The sequence below is a fragment of the Echeneis naucrates genome, chromosome 15, assembly GCF_900963305.1.
Source record: "Echeneis naucrates chromosome 15, fEcheNa1.1, whole genome shotgun sequence".
Lineage (NCBI taxonomy): Eukaryota > Metazoa > Chordata > Actinopteri > Carangiformes > Echeneidae > Echeneis > Echeneis naucrates.
The window spans coordinates 22,711,850-22,725,552 of NC_042525.1; the positions used below are offsets into that span (position 1 = coordinate 22,711,850).

Genomic DNA, 13,703 nt, shown 5'->3' on the forward strand with positions numbered 1-13,703 from the left:
TATATGATTAACTGACACACTTACAAACCCACATTCAAAATTAATTCATGTTTATTCCCCTCCAGATAAATCAAACCTTTTATCCCTGAGATCCTCACTTTGATCGCACATTGCTTGTAAAATTATAAATGAAATTATGGTCAATATAATTTAGCTTTTTTGACAAGAATTTGCTTAAGAAACTCTAACATCAAAAAGAAAATCGATTTTTACAAAAAGTTGGAGGCTTTGGCAGTGTCTTTGTCATTTGCACATTTACACTTAATTTTCAGTATTCGTTGCCTGTGACTTGTGTAAAATGTGCTGCTACTGTAATTTGATTTTCCCTCTGTAATCAATAAAGTAACTATCTATTTAATTAAATTATATAAGGTCAATTATTGCATAAATATTTACCCCCTTCAAGTCAGTGTTTAGTAAATGCACCTTTGACTGCAAACACAGCACTGAGTCTGTGTGGACACATCGCAATCAGATTATTAGGATACTGCAATTTTTTCCATTCTTACTTGCAAAACAGCTCATAATCTGTCAGGCTGCTTGGGGATCAGGTGTCAATAGTTTCAAGTCCAGCCATTAATCCTCGATTGGATTGAGATCTGACCTTTGACTTGGCTACTCCAGAACTTTCACCTTGTTCTTTTTGAACAATTTTTTTTGTAGCTTTTGCTGTATGCTTGTGTCAGGGTTTGAGTTCTGTCAGGGACTTAGTTATTATGTTTGTGTTGGTCACTTCCTGTTTTATTTTGAAACCCTTGTCTCCCCTTTGTGTTGTCTATTTACTTCCTGTTCTTGTTTTGTTCCCCTCCTGTTTATTGCGTTCCCTGCCCTAATGTGGTTCCCCTGTGTCTTGTTTAGCTCACTGCGTTTTTAAGTCCTGGTTTCTATTTAGTCGTTAGATCCTCGTTGTCGTCAGATCCTTGTTGCCTTCTGTGTGTGTCGTTGGCTTTGGCCGTTGTCGTTTGCATTGTCTTCTTTTGCCCCCTAGTCTTTACCCTTATCCATGTTCACAGCCTGATCCTTGTCCGCAGTTCCTTGTTTTTTCATAGACTGGGCCAGTCCTGAATGGCTTGGATCTTGCTTGGGTCCATCTCTATCCATCCTTCAGAGATAACATATCCTAGTGTTACTTTGGGAGAGTGAAATTCACATTTCTATGCTTTTGTCACAGTCTCCAGCCTGCTCCACCTGGTAGATTTCCACCACCATACCCCCAGCTCCAGTCACACCTGCATCCCATTCACAATCATCTGCTCATCTGCACCTGCTCTGCCTCAGCTCATCCATGTTTTGCAATACTCTTCTTAAGCCCCAGCTCCACACTTACCACTTGCCAGATCGTCTTCACTCCCATGCAAGCCTTTCCAGCAATTTACCTTGGACTGATCACCTGTTCCCGACCTGTTTCGTCCCCGTTCCTGCTTGCTTGCCTAGCCCTTGGACTGATTACCAGATCCCAGCCTGTTTCTGTTCTGACCTGCCTGCTTGTCTGATCCTACCTGACCCCTCACTCGTCTCTGACCTTCCAACTGCCTGTCCCCTTGCTTGTGTTGGTCTGAAACATTGAGCACACAAAGGACTCTGCTTCTGCTGAGCTGAAAACATCACCACCTTGAGACATTCAACATCATCAACCTGGCCATCCGCATTGACCTCGGGGTTCAGGCTCGGCGATGGGAAAGACGCCAGGGAGCTAGCCACCAACCCCTGTGGCTGGGACACGCTTCCCTTACCCCCACAGAATGGAGGTGACGTCAGTTAGCTCAGCTCTGCCTGTATATAGGAGAAGGACATTATGTCGCCACCTTCCCAGTAAAAAGACAGAACTCACCCCTAGTTGAGGAGGTAAGGGTGAGCTCGATAACAGGGCCTCCTCTGCTCCTCGCCGTCCCCTGCTCCAAGCCGTCTGCTTGTTCTGGATGGTTCTCACACCCTGGCAACCCTCATCGACTCTGGAGCCGATTCCTGCCTTATCAGTGAGATGTGGCCCAGCAATTGGGGCTTGGCCGGGTCCCACTTACTCATACAATCCCTGCACGAACCCTCAATGATCACAAGATGGGCACCATCACCCACCAGACGTCGTCAGTCTCCATGCTCATGTCTGGGAATCATTGTGAGACCATCCATTTCCACATTCTGGACTGCCCTGATCTGTCTCTGGTCCTGGGGTTCCCGTGGCTTGCAGCACCATACCACCACCCAAATGCTGTAAGGTACCATCTTCACAAAGGTCACCTTTGGAACGCCTACCACCTGGTTCGCAATTGATTTAACATATCCCAGAGAACTCTACGTCCCTGCATTGATTAAAGAACATCGTTTATGGGGCCTGAAAGACCACTGGAGGTTTGGAGAGCCCAAAGGGGATCACCAAGTACTCATAGTGACCAATCAGAGTGTTGAAAGCGGTTTTCCACTCGTCCCCTTCCCTTATTCTTCCCAGATGGTAGGGATTTCTTAGGTCTAGCTTGGTGAGCACCAGGGCACCTTGAAGTTGATCAAAGGCACTAGTCATTAATGGAAGGGGGTATCTGTTTTTAATGGCGATGTCGTTAAGACCAGTGTAATCAGTGCAGGCACAGAGAGTTTTATCTTTTTTCTCCACAAAGAAGAAACCAGTGCCCACAAGGGAGAATTGCAATTAAGTTTGTAATTCTTTTCCCAGCCTGGGATCCTGCCAGTGGGGGAATTGATGCTGGGGTTATGCTGCTTCAGCTGGTGGTCTAAGGTTGGGGGTGTCTGTGCAGAGGGTTATTAAATGTCTTTTTGGGTGTGACTCGGGAAAAGAGTGTCTTCCCCCTGCTTGACCTGAAGTACCCTTTGTCCCCTTTGCCCCTGAGCAGGAGGCGAAGAAGTGGCCATTCTGACCGCATTAGATGCACCTTCTCTCCTTTACCTGGCATTGGTGTTAAGCAGGGGAGAGGTGAGTATTGCTGATCTACATGGGTTGCTCAGCTATGTCAAGAGTGTGGTGTTCATGGTTTCATCATGAGAAGTGATCAGAAATGGAAAAGTGGGAGAAGATGAGCGAGTGAGTGTTTTCAATTTTACAGGGAAGAAGTTTTTTTTTTTTTTTTTTCAAATTCTTGTCAAAAAGCCAAATTATATTGACCATGATTTTATTTATCAAAGCAAAGAAAAGGGAAAGCGTCCAAGGGGCACCCCTTTGCATGTTTTCCCCTTTCATTGTGCAAGTCTCCAGATAATTAAAGTGGAATTTTTAATACATTAAAATGTGGTTATTGGATTGAAAATAAATTCAATATACAACTGTCTTGCAATTATTCATAATGAAATTTATCATATAATGTCACTCTTGCAGGATTTTGTTGTACAACATGATTGTTAGGCTTTAACTGAAGTTAAACTAATGTGAACGTCCTTTGCTTGCTTATGATATGATGCTGTAATGGCAGAGATTTCTTTCTCTGAGTATAGGGCTGTCCAGGTGAATTTGGTTGCTGAATCTGCTAGCGTAGCTTGTCCTCCACCTCCTGCACCCTCTATACTTTCATGCCCCCTACCCGAACCAGGATCTGTATCCCATCCCTACTTTTATCTCCACCTCTTCTATTTCTCCCCCCTACCTGAACCAGGGTCTGTATCTCCACCCCACTTTCACTGGTGCAGTTGGTGAGAGGTCAGAGTAGTTGACAGTAGTGCTGTTTGAGATAGTTGTCTTTGTGTGGGGAGCAGTGATGGCTGGCATTAGGGGGTTGACTCTGGGACGCCAGTGATCACTGTCTACCTTCCTGGCGGTGTTGTGGGCCTAACTAGATGAAACACTGGTGAAAGGAGGTTCCCACCTGATGACCCCAAAGACATGTTAGCTATCACTGCTCACTGGCCTAGTTAGATATAGTTATCTTTAGGGGACATAGTGTAGGCTGCAAGGTTGTTGTTAAGTTTAGGTAGTTAGTCACTGAATCTGGTCCATTTTTTGTAGCACACCTTTCTTGTGTTTACTTTGAACTATATATAAGATAATTTAAGGGACCTTATCACTGATTTCTGTAAGATTAGATGTTTTCAGGTGTCTGTACCTATAGGTGACCTTCACCTCAGTACCAGGTTCATCTCGCTCCCATATCAGAGCCACTCTGTCTGGGTGATTCTCAGCATGGACATCTAGACAGTTCACTGAAAGACAAACAGACAAAGCTGTATGTTATCCAGATGTCAGACCAATTACAACTGGTTAGGATAAAAGAATCTATTCCTGATAGTCATTAGATTTCAAATATTAATCAGTCCCAAGAGGGTTTTATTACTTGTGGAAGAATCTGAATTACTTCCATTTTAAATTATTGTAATGTCTTTATTTGTATTTATATATATCAAATATATCCAATATTTCCTCTAGTTCAAACATTTTCTGCGAAATGCCAGAGTTCCATGAACATATGTAACATCAAAACATCAGTTTGTTTTTACTTTTAGCTTCATGGAGGACTTTTTTAAAGTTTGTGTTTTTGTTGGTTTTATGATGAATATGTGAACTATTGCTGGAGAATGAATATTTGTTTTCTTGTGACAAAATAAACCCAGTTAAAATTTGATCAATCAATGAACTGAGAGAACGCTAGATACCATAATTATATACCAATTGTCAGGGTCTGTCCGTTTTAGGATTCTTTTATTTTGAGTCAGTTTAGCTTTGTCTCCACTTCCTGTTTTATTTTGATAGTTTGGTCTCCCCTTGGTCTCCCCTATGTTTGCTTCCTCCCTTTGTTCCCGTTCCCGCCTCCTGATTGTTACCTTGATTGCCTTCCCTGCCCTAATGTCTTTCACCTGTGTCTTGTTGTCTTGTTAAATGTAGTTGTATTTAAGTCTTGGGTGCTGTCTAGTCCTGGTCAGATCCTTTGTCTTGTTTTGCCTGTCCTGAGGGAGCGTCTGCATTATCCTGCACTGTTCTGGAGAGTTCTGTAGTGACTTCTATTATCTCTTAGTGTTCTGTTATGTTCAAATCAAGTTCAGTCAAGTCCTGCTGTGTTCTGTTGTGTTCAGCCTAGTTCAGTCATTTCAGTTTAGTATTTGCTTGTCTCCGTTTTCACATCAGTTATACGTCTTTGGTTTCTCATTCAACATATTCACCACCACCTTCACCCCACTTCTGCCTGCTCCCGCATTTGGGCCCTACAACCGTGACACCAACAACCATATAACATCCACTGTTAGATTATAATGTGCACATCAGGTTTAGCAAAAAAAAAAAATTAGGCCAAATATCTTGCTTTAAAACCAATTACTTTCCTTATGAGTCAACTTTTTATATTTATCTGACAAATAATCAATTGATTAAATAATTTTCCTGTCACATCTACTCTTCTCTATACTCTAAGTAATTAACATAGTTTTTGGCATGTTGCAAAGAACAATGTAGTGGCCTTGGTTCCAACACGTTCAAAGGCTACTGAGGTGCTGCAGGCACATTAAATTGTTCTTATGCAGATGACAGGAAATGCAATCCAGTTCAAAATGTCTTTATTGACAAATGTCAACATTACACACTGTCACATGGTTGAAAAATGATGTGCTCCTGAGCCTAACAGCTCCTCTCTCTCTTCCTGCATGCTCACAGCACATGGCACACAAGACATCACTGGCTGATTTAAATGGACAAGGACCAAAAATAAATTTAGTTTTTTCATGCCTTATACTTTCTGTCAATTTGAACAATGAATATAAATTACAAACTATGAACTAATATGAATGACCTAAATGATCACACTTGCTCTTACAAACAACACACAGAGGTTGTCATCTCTATGGAGTTGAAGTTGACACATCATTCTGAGATTGAACATAAATCCTGAAGTGGATTTAAGAGAAAAGATCTTGTTTGAGTCTCATGAAGCAGGTTCAGGGAATAATTTATGTAAGAAACAGAGAAAAAAATCAGCTCTGATACAAATCATCCCGCTGTCGTTATTGGAATATTATTGGATTATTATTGTATTATTATCAGAGAGAAAAACAACAGACGAGGATAAAGAGACAATAAAGTCACATCAGAGACAGTCTCTGTAAGCTCTCAAAGTCTGTACAGACTGTATTTATGAGCATTTACATATTTATAGTGAGTTTTTTGGTGCTATTTGACAATGCTAGCAATAACACAATGCCTTCTGTGATCACCTGTGAAGTCCATTTTTCCAACTTGCACTAACAGAATGAGCCAAACCCAACAAAAACACAAATACACACACACGCACATTTTAAATATGAATGTGATGTATGATGCATTATAGATATTGTTTTATAAAGTGGAGTTCACCCTCAGTGTTACAAAAACTGTTTAAGGAAAGGGAAATGGGTCACAATTTAAGAGGAAATTATCACTTCAAGACTGCGAGGGTGCGTACTACAATGAGGAGTTTTTGTGTCTCAGCTGTGGGAGTAAGGCTATGGAACAGTATGGGTGTGAAGTTGAGGGGAATGCGTAACCATGGAACAGTTTATAGGATATATGAGTGAGGATGGTGTTTAGATGGCACCACGTGTTCATTTTGTTTTGTTTATGTATGGTTGAATTAAATGTGTATATGCATGTATGTATGTATGTATGTGCACTGAACTTCTTTGCTGAAATTTTCTTTGTATTTCATGGTAGGCTAATCTCCATATGTATCAGGAATAGGGAAGAACACTGAGATGTGATTTAATGGGGAATAGGGGTAAGATTAAAATAAGTTTTACACTTCTTCCAACTCCATTTTCGGCATGAAATTTAATTCCAGTATTTTGATGATTGTTATGATTTTAGGTAACAGTGTGGAAATGACACTGTTGCTGAAAACAATGATGATTGATGATGATATTGTTGTTGTTATTTTTTTTTTGTTTAGGGTTAGGGTAAAATACAAAAATTATCTGCAAAACACAAAAAAATCAGAAAAAATCTGAAACATTTAAACGGTCCATAAATACACAGTCAAACAAAAATATGTCTTATAGAGCCCTTCATTGTATACAAACACTCCGAGCCTAGCAGCTTGGGGTCAGAAAACGTCAGAGCAGAGCATAGTAGAGAGCATGGAAGTTGACGGTCCACCACCAAATTATTCGGATTATGCGCTTTCGCTGTCCCTTAAGGACCACAAGGAATACCTAAAAAAATGTATTTTAGCCGACTTACTTACTTTTAACTTTGACTGCCAACGAGAGCGCTAGCCAACGGATAAGCACAAGCTAGCTTCCTACGTCCACAGGTTTCATATGTTTCAGAAGCATTTACAAACAATTTTCAGTGAAATTCAGGCCTTTCAGTGTGATCTAACAGGAAGGGATAATAAATGATAACTTACCTGAGATGAAGTGAGCACTACAAACACCAGCCTCTTTGACTGCAGGAGCATCATTCCAGGTGTCTATTTTTTTGGAATGGGTGAGATCCTGCAGGTAACCTGAAAAACTTAAAACCACTGCTGGTTCTATTCTCACAGCCAACTACGCTACAACAAGGGCATTGCTTAGTGATGGACATCAACTCTAGGATAGCCAGCCAAACCTTGTCACTAGCAACTTGTTGCTATCAAGTAAATTGCTGCCAACACCCATCAAAATTCCAATAAAACACTCCCCAATTCATTTTATGAAGCAAATATCTGCCTGCTTTTGAAGGCGGGAAGAGAGGAGTTAGATCTTGCAAGTGACAGGCCTGTTGCTCTTTTAAACTGTGAATTGAAAATAATAACTAAAGTTGTGACCAAAAAGATCGATCAGATTGAATGGCCTTACATGCAGAAAACAATTTTTTATTTGGGGAAAATTTTATTGAATGGGTGAAAATAATTTATCTTAAACCAGTATCCTGTTCTCACTAATTCAGATAGATCACAACCTTTTGATTTGCATCGGGATGTGAGGCAGGGTGACCCGCTCTCTCCTCTTCTCTTTGATCTTTGCAGTGGGTATCATCCAGGCCATCCAGGCATTCATGGGGTTTGGTGAGGTTGAAAGCCTTGTTAATCTGTATGCTGATGATTTACTGATCTGCTTATCAGACCCTATGGTTTCAGTACCCAGCCTTCTGAAATATAGAAAGTCATTTGGCAATCTGTCTGGGTATACAATTAACTGGGAAAAATGTGAATTCATGCCATTGACAAACACGTGTCCTCGCATTTATAAAGCCCACCTGCAGAGGAAGTTAAAAAAAGGGGGTCTCGGCCTTCCCTTTTTTAGACATTACTGCTGCAAATGCGAGGGCATCATGAGGGCAACATTTCCCCACAAGACCACAGAATTGTAATTTTTATGATATGCTCCTTTTACAACCACACTCAAAACATTTGCTCTCTCGGTTCATTACTGCTTTTGAGGCACCAGCGAGCACTGGCCATCTCAGGGATACGTGGGCAAAGGAACTAGGAACCCCACTGTCAGACGAAGTATGGGAGGAGGGCCTGTCAAATATACATAAGTGCTCTATAAACTTCAGATATCAGTTCATTCAATTTAAAGGCACACATAGACTGTATTACTCCAAAACTAAATAGAATATTTCATTCAGTGTCTCCCATATGTGATAGATGTGGCAGAGCTGAAGGCACACTCTCACATTTATTCTGGTACTGCTCAGTATTGGACAACATTTGGCGTGACATATTTAAATAGTTCTCTAGGCAATATAAGATAAACATTCGGCCAGACTGTACCTTAGCAATTTTTGGCTCCTCTGAAAAGACGTTGACCCTACCATTCCACTGTAAACAGGTTCTCAAAACAGGCATGGTAGCAGCCAAAAAAATTATTTTACTTAACTGGAAGGCTTCATCACCCCTTTGCTTTAAGAGATGGCTCAATGATGGTCAATCAATGGCTGCTTCCAGCAGTGGGAATGCACCAAACTAATATGAAAGAATGTGGAAGCCGTTTTTGACCTTACTTGATGAGACCTAAATGACCAAGAAGTAGGCTGCTATGCAATATTTGTATTTTCTTCTTGTATTTTTCTGTATTTTCCTCTCGGGGCCTTTTATTTTGTTTTGTTTTTTCTCTTTCTTCTTTTTCTCTCTCTTCCTTTCTCATGTGTGTTTGTTTCTTTGTTTTGGTTCCAATGGCTGTCTTGCTTTTTTTTTTTTACCCCCTTACGATTTCTTGGGACAGAGAACACTGGATAATTTTGGCCATTGTATACAACCTTACATAGTTCTGTCTTTAGTTTTATTACTTTACATTACATTACATTTACTTTATGTAACATTGTCGGATGTATACTTGAACTGTGTGCTGTTGTTTTTCCTTATCCATTGTAACAAAAAGTTTAAAAAAGCATAAATAAAATATATATATAAAAAAAACACCCATCAAAATTCCGATTGGATGGAATGTTGATTGACAGTGGCGTCACCCAGTCAGAATCCAGGAAAGTCTTATTTAGTTTATTTTTTTAAGAGAAACTTGACAGAATAGCAACCAAAACAGCACAGATCTTGATCTTTACTATTTATTGTGTGTTTAGTTAGACCAACAGAATGGCCCTTAGGCATTTAGCTGTCCTGTTAGACATTACGCAAAGTGACGTTCTCCCATAGACTTTAGGAGAGTTCAGTGGTTTTCTGGCCCCAAGCGGCATGCACATATTTCTGTGACGTTGCACTCAAAGGGGTCTATCCAAGGCCCTAACATCAGTGAGAAGGGACAAGTTGTTTTGCACTGTAGCGGTGAGAGAGATGTGTGTCTCCCTTCAGCCCTTCCATCTGCCCAAGGAATTTCCCTAAATCTTCTTTGCTGTTGTTTACCTACATCCAAAAGCAAATTTTAATACGACATTTCTCAAGGACCTTAGACAGTCTCACCTGTAGCACCCAAGTTAATTCTTATAAATTTTAATAATTGGCCTGTTAAAAATGTTTGCACACATATTATCAGTGCATACACTGTTGCCCAAGGAAGAATAAAACACTTGACATGTGTTATGATGCCTATGCTGCATCACTGCTGGCCTCACTTGGTGCATCTGGCCACAGTGGTGTCTATCTCAGGCCTATTTACCAGAGGCTGCTGGCGAGAGAGAAGCCTCAAATCAGAACTGCCAAAGTGTGGAACAATGACAGCGTAATGGCTCTGCAGAGATGTTTAGACTGTACAATGTGGGAGGCCTTCAATAGCCCTGACAGTGATGATCAGGTGTCCGACATTAATTTTTGTGTTAATTTTTGTCTGCCTAGCTTTGCAAGGATGGCTTCGTGCACAGTGAGTGCAGAACAGTAACAATTTTGTAAAAAAGGTCACCCCTCTGTGTATGTTTCCTTCATATGTAGGTTGTTGACAATTGCTGCACTTGGGAATTCCCACATTGCTGAGGTCCTTGGACGCAACACGTGCATCGTTGCAAATGATCGGCTCAATGATCATTATTGTGTATGTCCTTAGAGCCATGAGTTATGTAGTTTTACTTTTGTGTTACAGTCAAGTCAAGTTACTGTTTGTGTTTATGAATCTATTTTGCTGACTTGGCAATAGTTTTGCCATCGGTTTGTATAATACGATGAAAGATTTGCCACTCATGAGTGATGTAAGCTGGCCGCTAACTAGCAATAGCCTGAGAGGTTTATTTTGCTGTGTTGCTAATCACTGTTTATACATTGCATACTAAATGCAACGTCCAATTTTGTTTTTATTTTCTGGAAAAAGATTTGCTATTACACAACAAAAGGCAAAATTGTTTTACTCATCCCCCCCATAAAAAGGAGGAAAAACCCTAATACCTAATTACTGGTGTTGCCCCCTTTGGCTGAAATAACTTCACTGAGGCATCTTGTAGCCATCTAGCAGTCTCAGCACCAAAATGTAAGTGGGCCCTTGAGTGGGCCCTTATTAAAAATATTTATTTATTTATTTTTTATTTTTATTTTATAATTTTTTTTTTTGGGGGGGGGGGTGCAGGGGCTGCTCATTTGACTCCTCCCCATTACACATTGTCACAGGGTGCAGGATTTAATAATCAAATACTACTTACTGAATTGTACTGTGAGGAAAGAACAAGTTTTTTTCCATTTTATAAGCAGTTTATTTATATTTATGTATTTATATATTTTATTTATATTTTCGTTTCATTTTGTCTCTGACAGCGTCTTCTTCCAGCAGCCGCTGATACACGGTAGAATTCATGGTGGATTCTATGATGGTGAGCTGGCCAAAGCCAAAGTTTGCATCCGCCAGAAAATATTCTGTTTTATAAAATCCTGCATATGCACACTTAAAGCAAACTTTCCTTTATAAATCACAGATTGACTACAAGCGTGTGCAGATGTGTCAGCTTCATGTCACGCCCTGTACACGCCCATTTTTAACCATAAATGTTGAATGCAAAACACCTTGTGAATGTGGACTGCATATAAAGTAAGACTCAGATACAAGTGTTATGTCTTGCTGGAACTGATGGCAGATGCAGGAAGAAGGGGAAGAAGGTTGGTCAGGGTACCGGGGGTGGAGACGAGGAGAAACACGGTCTGGGGCAGAAGGTTGGTCAGGGTACCGGGGGTGGAGACAAGGAGACATGGTCTGGGGCAGAAGGGTGGTCAGGGTACCGGGGTGGAGACAAAGAGACGTGGTCTGGGGCAGAAGGCAGGTCAGGTACCAGGAGGTCAGAAAAGAGTGCTGGAAAGTAACCCTGTTCATATTCTGCTTATCTTGAAGGAGGCTCTGCTTCCAGGTACAATGCTTGGGGGAGGGTTTGGAAGTGATACTATTCCTCTGTGCCACATTGTGTAACATGCCACACACTCCTAAAATGCGGCACACTTTGGCAGGATGGATGGATCGGGGCCTGCCGATCCATCCAAAGCGCACCACCGTTTCAGGAGGCCGTTGCCCACTCTAATGTTGGACCCAGTTCAGCACATAGATCCAAGAGCAGCTCCAGGGAATCTAAAACGGCTCATTAGACAGTCATCATCATGGACCAATAAGTTGTTATGGTCCCTGAAGACCTTCTCCCTTTGACATAGTCCTCCAGCAGTGCCAGCAGACTCATGGTGCAGCATTACGCACAGGGCTCACTGCTGTATTTACAGCTTTAATCAGTTCATACTAACCCTCACCACGAAAGATATTCTTCAGACTGTGTGTGTGAACGTTACCCTTTTCTTTATGCCCAGTTTGTTACGAAAAGCATTAAGTAGAGCTGACGAAATGAGAACAGGAAAGTAAAAAGTATAACGATTGTTAGTGGCTTTGTTTTCCACACTTAGGATTTCATTGGCATTTGATGATGTGCTCACAGTATCACAGGAAAACATTATGTTATTTACATGTTAGGCAGATGGGTGCTTCTTCCTCCTATGTTCTAGGAGTGGGCAGTATGACAGAGAGACGGTGTTGATCAAATATAGAGAAGGGATTTTGATTTAGATTTTTCTGTTAGATTCTAAGATGATGTTTCCGAAACAATTACTCAGTCCAATGCAAAATAACGCTGTTGGGCAATAAAAAAAAAAATTTCTTCCCACTCTTCATTTCTTCAATCTGACTTCAGTTCACCACTGCACCGTCTGTGTCACTAATTCCCCTTTTTCTCCAAAATATGGGTACGCATGGGTCAGATTTTCCGTAAGAGTGCGCACATGTTCCTGTGAAGTCTGTTTTTTATAGATCTCAACCTTTGCACAAAACAAGCTGTCCCCCTAACTGTCTCCTCGGACTTGCCTGTGGTACGAATAAAGGAGCTAAACGTGGTGCTGGTGTTAATTTCCTGGCAGCAGGATTTATTCTTCCTGTTCACATTTAAGTCCTAACCTACCACCAGTGCAATTCGCCACCTAGTGACCTGGACGTGCTATAGCAGTGCAGTGTGAGTGCAAGTGAATGATGAAATAAATGAAAAATTCTAATTAAAAAAATATAGTGGGGTGTTTTTCTCTCATCTACTTTCTCCTACTCTTTCAATTTATTTCTATTGTTTCCAACTGTTGCCAACCCTTTACATAGCCTCTACACAAGTTTCTGTGCGTTTACAAATGAGGCCCTTGGTGGGTAACACAGAATCCACACAGATACTGCCATTACCATTGTCAATGATGTCAGGGCTGTCAAAAACTTCCCACAATACTTTCATTATCCCACATATTTAACAGTCATTACTTGAGGCTTTTCCCTTTTCCCCATCCTCTGGTAGGCAGCACATAGATTAACTACATTGTGGTGAGATGCTCCAAGTCGGGGAAGTGGGGTTGCCTTGTAACCATTCTTCACAGTTCCAAAACATAAGTCCAGTGACTTCTCCTTCCTGGTATGGCAATCAACCTATTGATAATAAGTGCGCAGAGACTTTTTAACAGGACAATTATTGAAATGGCATGAACTTGGGAGCGTCAGGAGAGAGTGCCTGAAGTCTTTGTGAAGAGTTAAAAATAGTTTCAGTAGCTTTATTAAAATTAGCCCTCGGGGTGGATATACACCAGGGTAAAAAAAGATCTCTTGGTAAACAGAGAGTTGCAGTGAGACAGGGAGCAGCTCTAATATCAGGGTGCACAGTGACTCTCTCACCTTGACAGCCCGACAGTCCTCGTCCCTTATAAAGAGGCAGACCCCGCCCCCCGGAGAACCTAGCTGGCTCCAGCTGGCTCCACCGCCCTGACAGTGTTGCTGTTGTCCAGCCATGTCTCGGTTATTGTAAGAAGACAAGCGGTATAGGCAGCGTTGCAGAATGTGGCCGATGTCTGCGTTTGCGTTTTCCTGTTCGAGGTTATTTT

At 41.3% G+C, this 13,703-nt stretch overlaps 1 protein-coding gene across 3 annotated transcripts in view; it reads right to left on the bottom strand.

The window, feature by feature from the left end:
• Positions 1 to 13,703, bottom strand: part of acss1 (acyl-CoA synthetase short chain family member 1) — a 37,461-nt gene that overhangs the window by 22,413 nt on the left and 1,345 nt on the right. For 2 of the 3 annotated variants that reach the window (XM_029520690.1, XM_029520691.1), the window contains exon 2: positions 4,047 to 4,143. The exons of the other annotated variant lie outside the window; for it this stretch is intronic. In XM_029520690.1, the coding sequence (XP_029376550.1) occupies positions 4,047 to 4,143 (97 nt within the window). The remainder of the gene's footprint in view (positions 1 to 4,046; positions 4,144 to 13,703) is intronic. 3 annotated transcript variants of the gene reach the window in all.